This window comes from Podarcis vaucheri (assembly GCF_965113315.1).
Source record: "Podarcis vaucheri genome assembly, chromosome: 7".
NCBI classification, from domain to species: domain Eukaryota; kingdom Metazoa; phylum Chordata; class Lepidosauria; order Squamata; family Lacertidae; genus Podarcis; species Podarcis vaucheri.
The window spans coordinates 17,541,350-17,556,714 of record NC_138765.1 but is presented as its reverse complement, the minus strand read 5'-3'; the positions used below and the strand labels follow the sequence as shown (position 1 = coordinate 17,556,714).

At 44.7% G+C, this 15,365-nt stretch overlaps 1 protein-coding gene across 1 annotated transcript; it reads right to left on the bottom strand.

Annotated features, from left to right (window-relative positions):
* Nucleotides 1-1,894: 1,894 nt before the first annotated feature.
* LOC309537236 (phospholipase A2 inhibitor and Ly6/PLAUR domain-containing protein-like) lies at nt 1,895-15,267 on the bottom strand. Its single transcript, XM_082231940.1, has 5 exons — nt 15,070-15,267; nt 9,923-10,048; nt 7,340-7,483; nt 6,128-6,265; nt 1,895-4,615 (listed from the first exon to the last, which is right to left on the bottom strand). Exons 1-5 carry the CDS (start codon nt 15,119-15,121, stop codon nt 4,407-4,409), a joined length of 669 nt encoding a protein of 222 aa, XP_082088066.1. The 5' UTR covers nt 15,122-15,267; the 3' UTR covers nt 1,895-4,406.
* Nucleotides 15,268-15,365: the final 98 nt, after the last annotated feature.

The following is a 15,365-nucleotide window of genomic DNA, read 5'->3' as shown; positions in this document are numbered from 1 at the left end:
AGAACTGAGGCTGGTAACCTTTCTTCCCCTTAGTGGCAGCTGAGGCCTCCACTGTGGAAGACTCCCTGCTCTTCTTGACGGGGGTCTGGGTGAGCTTGGCTAGAAGTCAGAACACCTGAATAGACCCCTCACATCCTTCACATTTATGAGTCCTCAACATTGAAACTGGGCTGAAGTATCACAGCTGTGTGCATGGACCTTCTACAAACCCACCAACCTACCCTATATTTGTGTTTAGGAGAGGAGCTGGTAGAATAATCATTGAGACAGGAGGAGGAGCAGAGTTAAGCCTTTGACTGCTGGAATATGTTTTGAAGCTGTGGGAAAATGGAGGAGGGGATTCCTCAAAGTGCTCTCATGCAGTTGATGCTCTCTTCAAGAGATGATGCAATGGACTCCCCAGCCTGGGCTGATGGTTTGATTCTACTTTGTGGTTGAGGACAACGATGTGTCATAGGTTTGGACTGAGTGATATCAGTGGGTCCCTTCCAGACCTACGATTCAGTATCTGCAAGGTTAGAATCTTCAAGCGGAAACTTGCATAGTCAGGCTAATCTCGTTGCAAGATAATGGCCTTAGCTGATCAGCAAACTCCCATTGCTAGCACCTTAAAGCGTGGACCAAGTTCCCACAGCGAAAACTAAATGATGGTGCTTTCTAGGAGGATGAGAGTGGGCCGTCCCCATCCCCCCATTACTGGATGCCAAATAATCCTAAAAAGGCTGGCAGGGTCTGTCTGTGAATGAGTTGCTGTGCCTGTAAATGAATGATCAATTCTCTGTCTTCTGATAAAGCTAAAACCTATATTACAAAACCAAATAAAATAAGTGAAAAGTTCGTCAGCAAAATATATGCAGCGATCATTTCTATTTCATTAACTGCAGCCATCCAAAACATTCTGATTTCAGGACTTGCCCAACATGAAATTTATCTTCAAGATTCTGTTGGAATCTTCAATTACCACCAACAGTTTTGCAAGTGGATTGTCAGGATCGAATGTGCGCAAAGCTACATGACTGGCATATAAATTAATGTTGAATTCTTCTTGTGTGACTTTCTCAACTGTAAATAGCAGCCCATTCCTTAACAGCAGTTGTCGGGAACCTTTGGCCCTCCAGATGTTTCTAAACCTCAACTATCCCTGCTGATTGGCTGTCAGGAGTGCATGCAGGAGCCAGGCCCTATGACTGGTAGTGCCTCACAGGACTGGGGCCTTCCTAAGTTTGGCCTGGAAGGGCAAGGCGCGGCCACACAGGTGAGGCTTGACAGAAGACTCGTAGCACCTGGTGGCAAGGGCCGGGAGAGGTATATAAAACCAGCATTTCCCTCTGGCTCTTTGCCACAGCAACACACTACCCACCTAGCTGTGCTTCGGCTTCTTGACTCCTGATATCCTGACTCTTGGACCCTTGGTTTCCTGACTCTTGGTTTCCTGACCCTCAGACTCTTGGCTTCCTGACTCCTGGTTTCCTGATTCATGGACTCTTGGCTTCCTGACACCCTGGACTGCTGACCCTGGACTGCTGATTCCTGCTTCCCGACCTCTACCCTGGTCCCGATGTACCAAGCCAGGACTCTGACTTCCTGTAACCAGACAGTGACATTGGCTGTGTTTGCTGGCGGCGATGGCGAGTTTGAATTCAGCAATATCTGCAGAGCTGAATGCTCCCCACACTTGACAGGGACTCAATCAAGAGAACAAACAAACAATAAAGGAGTGACAGCCTTGTTAGCTGCCTCTCACAAACTAAGGAAACCAGCATTTACCCCCATTCACTGCAATAAACACCTCTGGATTTTTATATATGTTTAGAAATCCTTTCTATGAGTTCATCTGAAGGCAAACCTATGGAAAATACATGTGAATAAAAACTGCTAACAGCACAGAAATAGCTTGATTTATTTGTCTCGTTTTATTTAATACCCCAACTTCCAAGCATATTATTTCTTTCACTTACACACACACACACATATATATATATTAAAAAGATCTCTGCATGTGCATTTGATGGAATTCACAGGTTCAATACATATGTGGTGGCAGTGGGAATATGGATGAATGCCTTATATAGCACAGTAAAGATACATGGTAAAAAGCCACACAGTATTAGATTTGTTCCTTAATCAACTAAGATACTTCTTGATATTAAAGACAACTCAAGGAGCGGTTTTACCACAATACCAGCAAAAGCTGGAAGGTGGGGAGCAGAGGCAAAAACTGTTGGCATTGCTGGCACAGCAGTTCAATTATAGTTTATCACTGAGGAGAGAACTGTGCTTGTAGTAGTTCTCTAAGGCACTTTCCTGTGACGTATATACTAGTTCTTTCTCCCTTGCACTCTCTCTCGCTCTCTTGTACACATTGACACACTGGCAACAACTCTTGGGGGCTTGAGTACTCACATTTTTTTGTGGGTTCTTGGCACCCATAATGCAGGGCCCCCAGTTTCTACCAGAAGTCATGCCAGAGGCCTGATGTGACCTCCGAGGCAATGTCCAAGGCCTTGCAAAGCATTTGATGCCCCACAAGGCCTCGGAAGTGACGTCCAAGGCCCTGCCAGGCGTCTGAGGTGACTTCACGTCAGATGTCTCTCAAGGCATCGGACATGACCTCCGAGGCCCAATGAGGCCTTGGAAGCACCGCTGCAGCGTGCCAATGTAACGTGACATCCTGACATCACATTACGTCACGGGTGCCATTGAGCATGCATGATCTGGAGCCCAAGTCGCCACCCCTGCATGGACACACACACAGAGACACACATGCATGGACACACGTTGCAGCACAATTTGAAAATGCAGAGCTTCATCCCTGGATTCGATGCATACGAAGGCGATGTTTGCCATATTACCGGAAGATTATTTGCTTATTTACCTGCTGTCATCTATATACCTCCCAATAACAACTTTCTCCTGGCGGTTTTACAGAAGCTTTAAAAAAAAGACCCCCCCAAAAAAGTTGGGTGAAATGTATGTGTGTGTGTATAAAATGCTGCACAAAAATCCAACAGTAGAGAACAAAAGCTGTAATGCCTTTAAGAAGTCACTCATCCACTTCAAAAGTGGAACCAGGACTGAATTATGAGAGGAGACGACTTCATCACTAGAGGAAGAAAATAAAGCAAAGCGCTCTTATCAGTGTCAGCTGCATAGGGTTCTGCAAGCTGTCTATCAAAGGATACCAATTTACCACTTGCTCTCCTTTTTTGCCTCTTTCCCATAACTTTTGTACAATTTTGTGGTGGAGTTGAGCTTACCCTACTGTTGCAAAGCAGCCCAGGGCACTGAGTGCACTTTTCTTCAGATTAAACATTTCTAAATGATGTTTTTTGGCGCTAGTGTATTTCTTTCCAGGATTGGGTTGGGCATGAACCAAAAAGCAGGTATCCTTCGGAATCTCCACTTCTGCAGCACCGCTCTGCAAGCAACCAATGTGTACATAATCACATATGTTAATGTGCATTAAAACTCATTAAATATAGTGTGCATAAATGCATATTACAGGAAATTGCTTGCAAACTTTGGGTACGTTTGACATACAAAAAATGTATGCCAGGAGAAGTGGAATCTAAAATGGTGATGATTTTTGTGACCTTTATTCCATTTTTTAAAAAGAAATATAATGCAGAAATGTGGAGAACTGAACTATTATGAACTATTACGCGGTGGGGGAATGGGAGACATTGAGAGAAATGGGCAGATTCACCAGTTCCTAGAGAAAATCCCTAGCTCAGTGAAAAGGTGTGTGCTGACTATGTGACCCAGTGCTGAATCAGGATGGAAATACCACTGGCCAGGAGGGCATCGCTAGTGACTGCTGGCCACTATCCAGATCCAGTTGTGTATTGTACAGACACAGCCAGCCTCCTTTGCCTGCCACCCAATAGTGGCATCTGCTGGTAAAGACACCAACCAACCCTTGGTCAACATCACCCTTTGCTCCTGTTGGAGGGCAGTAGATGTAAACATGAGCTTCTAAACTATGGGCAGGGATGAGGACCAAGGGCCACATTCCATTCTGCACAGACTACTGGGGGCCACATGCCTTTGGTAGGCGGAGCCAGAGGCAACTGTTGGGGACTAGCGAATGTAAAGCTCTCCTTTACATAGGAGACTATTTTGTGCGCACACACACGCAGCCATCCATCTCTGTCTTCCAACCAGGCAAGCTAGAAGCATCATCGGAGCAGAAAGACACATTCCAAGCAGCCAAAAGCGCTCAAGGTGGGTGAAAGGGGCAGGGAGGTGTGAAAGGAAGACTCTCAAGGACCAGACAGACAAGACTGGAGAGTGGCCTTTGGCCCTTGCTCTTCAGCATCTGTAGGCGGCCTCAATAATAGCCACAAGCAAGCAGCAAAGAGGAGTAGCTCAAAGCGGATTCTCCAATCTTAGCATCAACTGGGGAATCAAGCAAGGAACTTGACCAGCAGCAGCCCGCTAAGGGCTGGGAAGAGGAGTCCAAGGGATCCTGGGATGGCACTGGCCGCCCCATCTGTGCATTTAGCTGACTTGACTTCTTGTATCACATTCCCAAATGTTTTGGTGCCTGTTCCCATTGCTTGACAGGCCAGTTCATTTGCACAGCCCTTGAGGACGGTGTTTGTGATTTGTCCTGCTGCAAAGAGAATTGAAGGAAACGACAGTCATTTATCAGGAGAGATACTCTATCCAGTGATTTCACTTTTCTATTTCGTGGGGGAGTCAATGGCTGGGCAAGCTGGGCAGGAAACAAATTCCAAGAGTGGAAAAGGGGGACATTTAGCGGCTTTCATTTGTCCTCTTCCTTGCATGAAGGAGGATAGGTGCTTTTTCTCCCTCCCTCCCCCTCCCTCCCCCTCCCTCCCTCCTCTCTCTGTGTAAGCAGCTGTATGAGAGGGGGAGAGGAGAGGGGAAGAGGGGAAGGAGAAGGAAGAGAAGGGAATTATTGGAAGAGCTGGAGATCTAAACAATCACTAAAAATGGCAAAACGCATTTCAAATCAGTAGATCAGCTTAATACATCAAACATGGCTGGCTCACGCCCTCAGGTCTGAGTGAAGTTATAATTTTAAGCAGGTCTCTAAATGCCAATACTGTAGTGCCTGCCAGATGTTTGGTGGGAGTGCATTCCAAAAGGCAGGGGTCACCACACTGAAGGCCCCGTTCTTAGTGGACAGAAATGAAGCCACCAGAGCATTGGGCACTATCACAAATTTCTTTGCCAAAGGCTGAAGTGACTGGGCAGGAGTATACAATGTAAGCCATTCATGGAGGCAAGACTTTATTTCTCAACATTTCTATTTTGTGCAGCTCTTTTAAGACAGGTGCTTCATACTGTTGATATGGAACCCCCTTCAGTAAGTCTTGCTGGGGGATTGTGCCTTACCGGAAGCTTTTAGACCAACCTTAAGGGAGCCCTATGTAGTATGCATCACCCTAATCCAATCTGGGGATCACTAGGGCCAAGAAGGGCTATAGACACCATACTATCATAGGGTTGGAAGGGACAATCTCATACTGACAGATTTCCCAGACCAGTGAAGCACTCACCCACAAAACCCACATTATCCCAGGATTTAAGCTCAGTTTTTTGGCCCCCATCCAGCCCATCACTGTGCCAGGCACCAGCCCATTGCATGTCCACTTGCACCTGATTCAGATACTGTTTAGAAACAGAGTCGGGGGGGGGGCATGCATCAATAACAGCATGCTCCACATCTCCTAATGACTTCTCCAAATGACTGCAGAACTCCACAGCATAACTGCATGAATGATACTCTCTAATGCTGGAAACGGGAATGTAAAGCAGTACCTCCGAAACCCATCCCCCAGTGTGGTCCAGGAGGATACTAAGGTATCAAAACCACAAAGAGGATGAGGAGTAGAAGTCAGGCTGCCCTCCCCTTGACTCTCTCTCGATCATGGTCACCCCTTCAAGGCAACCCAGACTAATTCAGCTCCAAAATCAGACTGGAATTGGTCTAGATGATTGGTGTCTTCAAAAAACGTTTACAGTTGCCATCCCACAGCCCTCTCAATTACCTTCCTCAGAAAACATCGTAGGTGTGGATGAGGCCAATCTGCAACAAGAGTTGCAGAAATCAAGTTCCTCCAACAAACCCTTATAAGAATAGGTGATTTATAATTACCTATGATTGTAGCTCCAGATATCTCAAAGCATTTGGTCTCCTCTCCAGCACATTTGGTGGGCGGAAACTTACACTCGGCTCCATCAGGTGGGCAAGTGGAGCATTGCCTTCCATTCAATGTGGTGTTTCTCCTTGGAGCTGGAAGAAAGGTGAGAAAATCAGATTTGGGATGTAAGAAGAACAGCGCTGCCAAGGGGATTAGGAAGAAGATCATAAAAATTAAGTGCCTCCCATTCTGCTAAGTGCCTCATATGTCTAGGACACACATTTGAAAAGCCAGTACCACGTTTCTTGCCATCTTTGGCTTCATACATGGGGGCACCATTTCACCTGAAATGACAGCCCCTTCCAATTTTTTGTCTCCTCCCCATCTTTGGGAGAGGTTCCTCCTGCCCTCCCTCCTTAAACTGTCAGGCATTTGAATTGGCCCTATCACTGAACATCTGCACTCTCCCATTTCCTCACACACCTCCAATTCTAGGTCAGATTTCCATGGAGCCAGGGACAGAGAACCTATAGCCTTTCCACTATTGTTGGACTTCAAATCCCATCAGTCTCAGCTAGCCAGTTGCCAGGGATGTTGGGAGTTGCAATTTGCCATCATTGAGAGCAGGGTTTCCCAAACTTGGGTCTCCAGTTGTTTTTTGATTACAATTCCCATCATCCCTGACCACTAGTCCTGCTAGCTAGGGATGATGGGAGTTGTAGTTCAAAAACAGCTAGAGACCCAAGTTTGGGAAACAGGTTCTCCTTCTTTGCACAGAGCATCTTCTTAGCCCAAGATTTTCAGTCTTGTAAAGAGAATCTGTTCCTGATGTTTTAGCATAATCCACGTGACCTGTTCATTGAGCATTCCTCCTGATATGTCTGCACAAAACTTACATGGGGGGTTGATTCTATCCCATCTTAGTTGAGCATTTGTTCTGATGCACCTAGGGCATTGTTTTTGGCGAAGCAGTCTGGAAGAAGCAAGAGGCCACAGTAAAACATAAAATCAATGCCGAGGTTTCCCAAGGGGTGTGGGAAGCAACAGCATTTCTTTTTAAAGGGAAAAGAAAGGCCACTTCTAAGCTGTCACTATTCTGCAGGTGGGTGTCTTCTCATTTTCCTGCAACCTTTAGTCTAAATCAGGATGAATCTCAGTGACCAGGTTGTCAGCAAGCGACTGATGAAAGGAGTGAGGAAAGGATAAAGAGACAAGCGGGGACTTACTAGGGGGCCATGTTGCTTTGCAGGCAGCTCCCACACAGCAATGAGTCCCGATTACTGTTGTTCCAAGTGGGCCAGTGTTGATGATTTGGGGCCCTTTGCCGCACAATTTTGATGAGCCGCAACCCTTCTCAAAAATATTTTGGTCTGGAGGGATCAAAAGAAGGCAAATCTCATGAAACACGAGCGATAGCTTTAGCCTCAGTGTGGGCAGCCACCGGCCACACACCACAGCATCTTTAGCAATCATAGCATATGGTCTCAAGGCAGGCCACAGGCCCATCGTGTGCCAGTTTCTCGAGTTCATGTTTCATTAAATCCTTAGCCCACCTCTACCCTGAAAAGAATCCAGGTTCGGAAGCAAGAAAACAGCAAAGAAATACAATCAACAAATAAAATGAATGGAAACCATTCAAGAACAGTCACATGCCCTGAGCTGAAAATGTCAACAGGGCATCTTTCAGCCATTAAATAAATGCCTAGTTTTACTCCTTCCTCGGTGTTAATAATGTGGGAAACAGATGCCACCTCACCAGGGAGGGCGCTCCAGCACCACTAAGAAGGCCTGGTTGTGGGTCAGTGCCAACTGGGCAGCAGCTCCCACCAGCAAAGCCATCAGCAGGGGCATTGCAATTGATAGCAGGAAGCTACTCCTTTAAGTACTTGGATCCCAAGCCATTTAGAGCTGGGTACTAGATATGTGATGGGACGCGGATGGCACTATGGTCTAAACCACTGAGCCTTGGGCTTGCCAATTGGAAGGTTGGCGGTTCGAATCCCCATGACAGGGTGAGCTCCCGTTGCTCGGTCCCTGCTCCTGCCAACCTAGCAGTTTGAAAGCACCTCAAAGTGCAAGTAGATAAATAAGTACCGCTCCGGCGGGAAGGTAAACGACGTTTCCATGTGCTGCTCTGGTTTCACCAGAAGCAGCTTAGTCATGCTGGCCACATGACCCAGAAAAACTGTCTGCGGACAAACGTCAGCTCCGTCGGCCAGTAAAGCAAGATGAGCGCCGCAACCCCAGAGTCGTTCGCGACTGGACTTAACTACCAGGGATCCTTTACCTTTACCTTTTACTAGATATGTGCTAGATACGTAGCAGGCATCATTCTCATAATTTTGGCACTTTTCTCAATCCAAGTCAAGGAAATGCCCTTTGTTTCCTTGCTTAATGCTCAACCAAAGCTCCTCTGCAGACAGAAGGTAGGGTAACTGGTCACATTTGGAATCTCCAGGGAATTAAACCACAGCAGGGAACCCAGCTGAACCATCCTCCCCACCAAGAGGCAAGGTGAGGAGACTGCCTCACGCAACAGGGTCCCCCGGGGAAGCAGGCGTCCATCTTTCTTCAGCCCCTTGTTCCTGACATAGATCTTCCCTCTTCTCTTCTTTCTTTCTTTTTAATTCATAGAATCATAGAATCATAGAATCATAGAGTTGGAAGAGACCACAAGGGCCATCGAGTCCAACCCCCTGCCAAGCAGGAAACACCATCAGAGCACTCCTGACATATGGTTGTCAAGCCTCTGCTTAAAGACCTCCAAAGTAGGAGACTCCACCACACTCCTTGGCAGCAAATTCCACTGTCGAACAGCTCTTACTGTCAGGAAGTTCTTCCTAATGTTTAGGTGGAATCTTCTTTCTTGTAGTTTGGATCCATTGCTCCGTGTCCGCTTCTCTGGAGCAGTAGAAAACAACCTTTCTCCCTCCTCTATGTGACATCCTTTTATATATTTGAACATGGCTATCATATCACCCCTTAACCTCCTCTTCTCCAGGCTAAACATGCCCAGCTCCCTTAGCCGTTCCTCATAAGGCATCGTTTCCAGGCCTTTGACCATTTTGGTTGCCCTCTTCTGGACACGTTCCAGTTTGTCAGTGTCCTTCTTGAATTGTGGTGCCCAGAACTGGACACAGTACTCCAGGTGTGGTCTGACCAGAGCAGAATTCTTTTTATTAAGTTTTGTTTTGCATAAACCCATAAACATTTTCCATCTATAATTCAAACTATACCCAAGTAACATAGTAAAAGAAAATAAAGAGAGAGGGAAAAAATACATAGCCACTAATTATCTTCCGCACCACCCATTCCCCATACTTGTATTTAATGATCAAACCTTAACAATTCTAATCTTTTGAATTGACTTCCGTCCACCACCTCAATTCAGGTCATTTTCCACCCATTCTTTAACTGCCTTCTTTGGTACTGTATTAGCTTGTTGGTTATTATAATTGTTTTGTCATCTGCAAAAATTAATCAAAGCATAATAAAGGTTTTATTTGAGAACAGTGTTTTTCTAGGTAATTTTTATAGCACTCCCATTCCTTAGTGAACTTTTGGCTTGTTCCATTCCTAATTGTTTCTGTCATTTTAGTGAACTCAGTGTATTCAAATACCTTTAGTTGCCATTCCTCCTTTGTTGGGACCTCTCCTCTTCTTCCCTAGTGGGAATGGGGGGCGGGTTGACATTTGGGGGTCTTCCTCAGATGCCCAAATGTCTTGGCCCTGCCCTGCTCCCCACCCAGGCAAGAGGATGTTACGCATTTGTTCAAATCTACTGCTGGCTGTAGGTCATCTCCACTTACCTATCCCAGAAATGCTGACACTCAACACCCGAGAAACACATGTGTCTTGCTCCTGGGTGCATTGCATCATAGGTCCTGAGCAGAGGCTTGTCGCCGCAGTACATTGCTCACATTCTAGAGCCATTCCTGAAAGCACAGAAAATAAGAAAAGTCGATGTTGTTAATTTTCCTTTCTCTCCTTCTCCCGCTTTTTTCTTTACCCAGAGTTAAGAACTCAAGATGCACCAAAACAAGGTGTACTCAAACCCTGGGCAGGTTCCCTCTGGCTAAAGTCATTACAGACCCTCCAAGTGTCCCAATCATCCTGGATTTACAGAAGCCGTCCCGGTTTCTTATTTGATGTCCCTCTTTTCCTTAGGACATCCCTATTTTCATCAGATAAATGCTGGAGGGTGTGGAGTTATGCAACCACTAAGCAAAGGAGATAAATACGGTAAACATACAACCTTTAGAAGACATCGGAAGACAGCCCTTTATTATTATTATTCTTTTAACAAAAGTTTAATGCTCTATTTATTTATTTTTAAAATTCTGAATGAATGAATTTTATTATTTCGGTCACAGACCAGTTCCAGCCCACATACAATATCAAAGAAGTCATAAAACACGATAAAGTCATAAAACACGATAAAGTCATAAAACATCTCCCATTCCAACAAAATTCCATACATTTTAGAAATTACCTTTCTTTTATTTAATAATTTTTTATCTAACATTTAAATTTCATTTGCAGAACCTTTTTTAAAAAATCTGCTTTGAACACTTCATTTAGTTGGTGGTACTGAATCCACCCTGTTAGGTTGTGCTTTATTTCCTCATAATCTTTCAGTTTCAATTTGTTATCTTTTTCTTCTAATAAATCCTTATATATGTCCCAGTTTGATTCCATATTTTTTCCTTTTTACTGCTATCGCCTCTAAGGGTGAGAACCACAAAGGCATTTTAGGTTCTAATAACTCTTTATACTTTTCCCATACTCTATTTTGGGGGACTAAAAATTTAAAAAATGGGGGAAGAATGCCCAGAGTTGTTGAGCTTTAATTACGGGAGGGGGGGTTGCCTGAAATCATTAACGTCTGTCCCCTTGCTGGGAGAAGCAGCCTATTGCCCGCCCAATTTCCACACCAACATCCAATCAACACCACCCCTTGCCAAAGACATCAATAACACGCTGCAGACCATTTATGGCTCATGGCATCAACCAATCCTACGTCCCTCCTAGGCACGACTGCCTGATTATCGTCTTCCAAAGCAACTATTCTATTCCGAACTTAAAAATGGAAAGCGTAATGCTGGTGGTCAACAGAAGAGGTTTAAAGACTGTTTCAAGGCAAATCTAAAAATAAACACCGACAACTGGGAAACACTGGCCTGCAAGCACTCCAGTTGGAGAACAGCCTTTACCAAAGGTGTCATGGGCTTTGAAGACACTCAAACTCAGGACGCAAGGGAGAAACGTGCTTAGGGAAGGCACACTTGGCAAATCCACACCGTGATCAACTCCCGCCCAGAAACCAATGTCCCCACTGTGGAAGGACATGTGGATCCAGAACTGGCCTCCACAGTCACTTATGGACTCATTGTTAAAACTGTGTTTATGGAAGACAAACTTACTTGGCTACAAGTGACTGCCAAAGAAAGAAGACCCATGTATAAGACGACCCCCAATTTTAAACACAGTTTTTCAGTAAAAAAAAACACCCTAGTCTTATACATGGAAAAGTACGGTACTTTTCTGCCAGAGTATCAATGAAATCTCAACCCGCCATCCCCCTCTCTCTCCTCATCCCAATTATCCTCTTCAGCCAGTGGGGTCCCCAGGGTAGGAAGGCTATTAAGCTGGGAGACAGTGAAGTGCTGGGGTCAGTTAGCAAACAGAAACCCATCAATTTCCATTGGTTTGGGAGGTCTGGAGACACTGATTGCCTGCACAGTCTCTTTTTCATATTACTTGCATGCAGAGTCCTGATATAACGTAATTACAGCAGCTTCCACTCCAGCTCTCCAGCTCCTGTGCCACAGTCAAAATGAGAAATCATTTCCTTGGTGATGAGAGACATTCAGGGTGGCTTAGGGTGTGGTTAGTTGTCTTTTGTTGGCTGTAGTGAGAATAGTTTCTTCTCCTTCTCCTTCTCCCTAATTGTTTTAACCAATTCATAAACCAAGAACTTATACATTGACTACTAATAATGAAACATATGGTTGTAGATATTTCTTTCCACATTTATTATGCTGTTTTTTTGTAATATACAGTACATGAGAAAACTTGGTATACTTATTTGTATCACATTCTTGTATATAAAAACCCAATAAATAAATAAATAAATAAATAAATAAATTTCAGATGTTTAGTTTAATCATATCACTTTGTTTCCCTCCTCTCCCAGTGATGGATTGAGGTTGAATCCTGACAAGACAGAAGTACTGTTCTTGGGGGACAGGGTGTAGGCTGGTGTGGAGGACTCCCTGGTCTTGAATGGGGTAACTGTGACCCTGAAGGACCAGATGCTCAGCCTGGGAAATATTTTGGACCCACAGCTGTCCATGGAGGTGCAGGTGAATTCTGTGTCCAGGGCAGCTGTCTCCCAGCTCCACCTGGGACGCAGGTTGAGACCCAACCTGCCCATGGACTGTCTCGCCAGAGTGGTGCATGCTCTGGTTATCTCCCACTTGGACTACTGCAATGAGCTCTACATGGGGCTACCTTTGAAGGTGACCCAGAAACTGCAATTAACTCACAATGCAGGAGCTAGACTGGTAACTGGGAGTGGCCGCCGAGATCATATTACATCAGTCCTGAAAGACCTACATTGGCTCCCATTACATTTCCAAGTACAATTCAAAGTGCTGGTGCTCACCTTTAAAGCCCTAAATGGCCTCGGTCCAGTATACCTGAAGGAGCGTCTCCATTGTCCATCCCGGACACTGAGGTCCAGACCAAGGGAGAACCAGGCGGAGGGCCTTCTTAGTAGTGGCACCTGCCCTGTGGAATGCCCTCCCATCAGATGTCAAGGAAATAAACAACTATCTGACTTTTAAAAGACATCTGAAGGCAGCCCTATTTAGTGAAGCTTTTAATGTTTAATGCTGTATTGTGTTTTTAATATTTGGTTGGGAGCCACCCAGAGTGGCTGGGGAAACCCAGTTAGATGGGTGGTGTATAATTAATAAATTATTGTTGTTGTTATCATTTCTCCTTGCTGGTTGCACCTAAGAGTAGGAATTTGGGAATAGTCAGCCAGGGCTCCAGCCAAAGAGCAACATTACAGAACAGAAAAATTCAGTCAAGGACTTCAAGCCCCGGCAATGATTTTACTTATTCCATTTTCCTGCAAACTACTTAGAGGCTTTATTAGAAAATCAATTGTGTTTTTTTAAAATAAAACCAACACCATATATGATGCCAATTCCTTATGCAACTGTCCCACTAAATTGGGGGGGGGGGGGCCTACCTCACAAGCTGTGAATTGCACCCAGCCCCTCAAGTGCTTTTTTGGGGGGGTCCCCCACCCCCAAATGTTGTTTTTTAAAAAAGAAATTTCATTTTCTTATAAAAAAGTTGACAGCTACTATCCCTCTCTTTCTATGAGTCCATGATCATGATTCCAAAGCCGTTAATTTGGGGCGGGGGGGGGGGGTTGAGGGTCTCAAAATTTTTCTATTCTTAATTTTTATATCAGACTGCTTCCATAAGTCTCATGCGCTGCCAAAAGATTCTGTGGCCCTCCAAGAACCCACCCCCCCAAAAAAATTATGCAAAACAAATATGATTCTAATAGGTACCCCCGCTGAGATGCCAAATGTTTTGTGCCCCTGCAAGGCCCCCTCAAATCTGTCCATTTTATTTTTTCTCTCACAGATTCATTGTGATTCGAAGAGGTTTTTTCCTGACCCCACCCGAACCTCATGTTGTCATTTTAAAAATAAACCAAATAGGCCACACCCATTCCTTAACTTTGGACACACACACTTTGACATGTAACTCTCAGATCTATATGCTACTGCACATTGTCTTATTTAAAAAAATAAATGCTTTTTATTGGTTTTTCACTTCGCACAAACAAACAAAGTACAGTATTATTCAACAATCATCTGCCCACATTCTTTCCCAACACTCTGCTGAGCATTGACTTCCCTCCCTCCCTTCCACAGATTTTCTTACTTCAGTCTCCTTTCCGCAGTTTCTTATTATATCCAGTCCCCGTCGTAAGATTTATTTCATTCCTGCTAGTTTTTTCAAATCTCTACCGTTATTATTTATATAACCCATAAATTTACTCCAATCTCTTTGGAATTTTGTTTCCTCCTGGTTGACTGTAGTGTCAACAGCCCTTGGAAAAACTACATTACCACAGGGTATGTTTGAGAGGCATTGAACTCTCACCTCTTCCATCTCTCTGACTGCCAGACGGGTGAGAAAAAAGCACAGACTCCCAACCCTTGGAATGCTCAGATGTTACAACACATGGAAAGTATGTGCTCTCCTAATGCCTCCCTCTCTCTCTCTTTTTTATTTTTATGCCTTATCAGGAAATTGTATCTCACCGAATCAGCAAGGTAGTGGCAGGTTGTCATAGCAGGATGCTTGGCTTCGCTTGTCTCTTTAGTTCCAGGCTTGGCTCTTTTCTCCCCCAGCCAAGCCTTTACTCTAGGAAATCAGCATGCATATTATATCACTGAAGACGGATGCACTTGTGGAACGCCCTCCCATCCAATGTCAAGGAAATAAACAACAATCTGACTTTTAGAAGACATCTGAAGGCAGCTCTGTTTTTAATGTTTGATTCTTTACTATATTTTTAATCTTTTGTTGGAAGCTGCCCAGAGGCAGCTGGGGAAACCCAGCCAGATGGGCAGGGTATAAATAAATTATTATTATTATTATTATTATTATTATTATTATTATTATTATTATTATTATTATTATTATTCCCTTAGCACCCATTGTTTCCCCATTTCAATATATTGTTGCAGATGCTAATGACTGGACTCCTGCAAAAGTTCTGCACCCTCTTTGTTCCAACCCAGGGAGTAACGATGATTGTTTTGCACAGAAGACTGACTATCTGTGAGATGAAACATGCAGCATTTTTTTCTGGTGCTGCAAAGCCTCCCCCCCCCACCCCCAAAAAAGTTTCCATACTCACCCAGGGCTATGAAGGCAGCAAGGAGGCTGATGAAAAGAGGAGTCTGCATCATTCTAGATTTCAACTGAGAGCTGTTCACAAGCCTTGAACACACACACACACACAAAACCAATCCAACCCACACTTCTGCCTCCTTGATGCAACTGCGTATCTGTGGATGTGTAGTTGGGAGGTGGGGAACTGTTCTGTAGAAGAGATCAGTCAAGCTTCCCGGAAAACACGGTGGAGACGCCAAAGCACCTCCCCAGTGGGATACAGGCCAAGTGGGTAGTAGATCAACTTTGCAAACGGGAGGT

Excerpts from the sequence above, each read along its gene's own strand:
- LOC309537236 (XM_082231940.1), bottom strand. The coding sequence starts at position 15,121 with ATGATGCAGACTCCTCTTTTCATCAGCCTCCTTGCTGCCTTCATAGCC. Across the intron at positions 7,484-9,922 it reads TGTCAGCATTTCTGGGATAG|ACCAAAATATTTTTGAGAAG; the intron begins GTAAGTGGAGAT and ends TGATCCCTCCAG. Across the intron at positions 6,266-7,339 it reads CAAAGCAACATGGCCCCCTA|CTCCAAGGAGAAACACCACA; the intron begins GTAAGTCCCCGC and ends CCTTTCTTCCAG.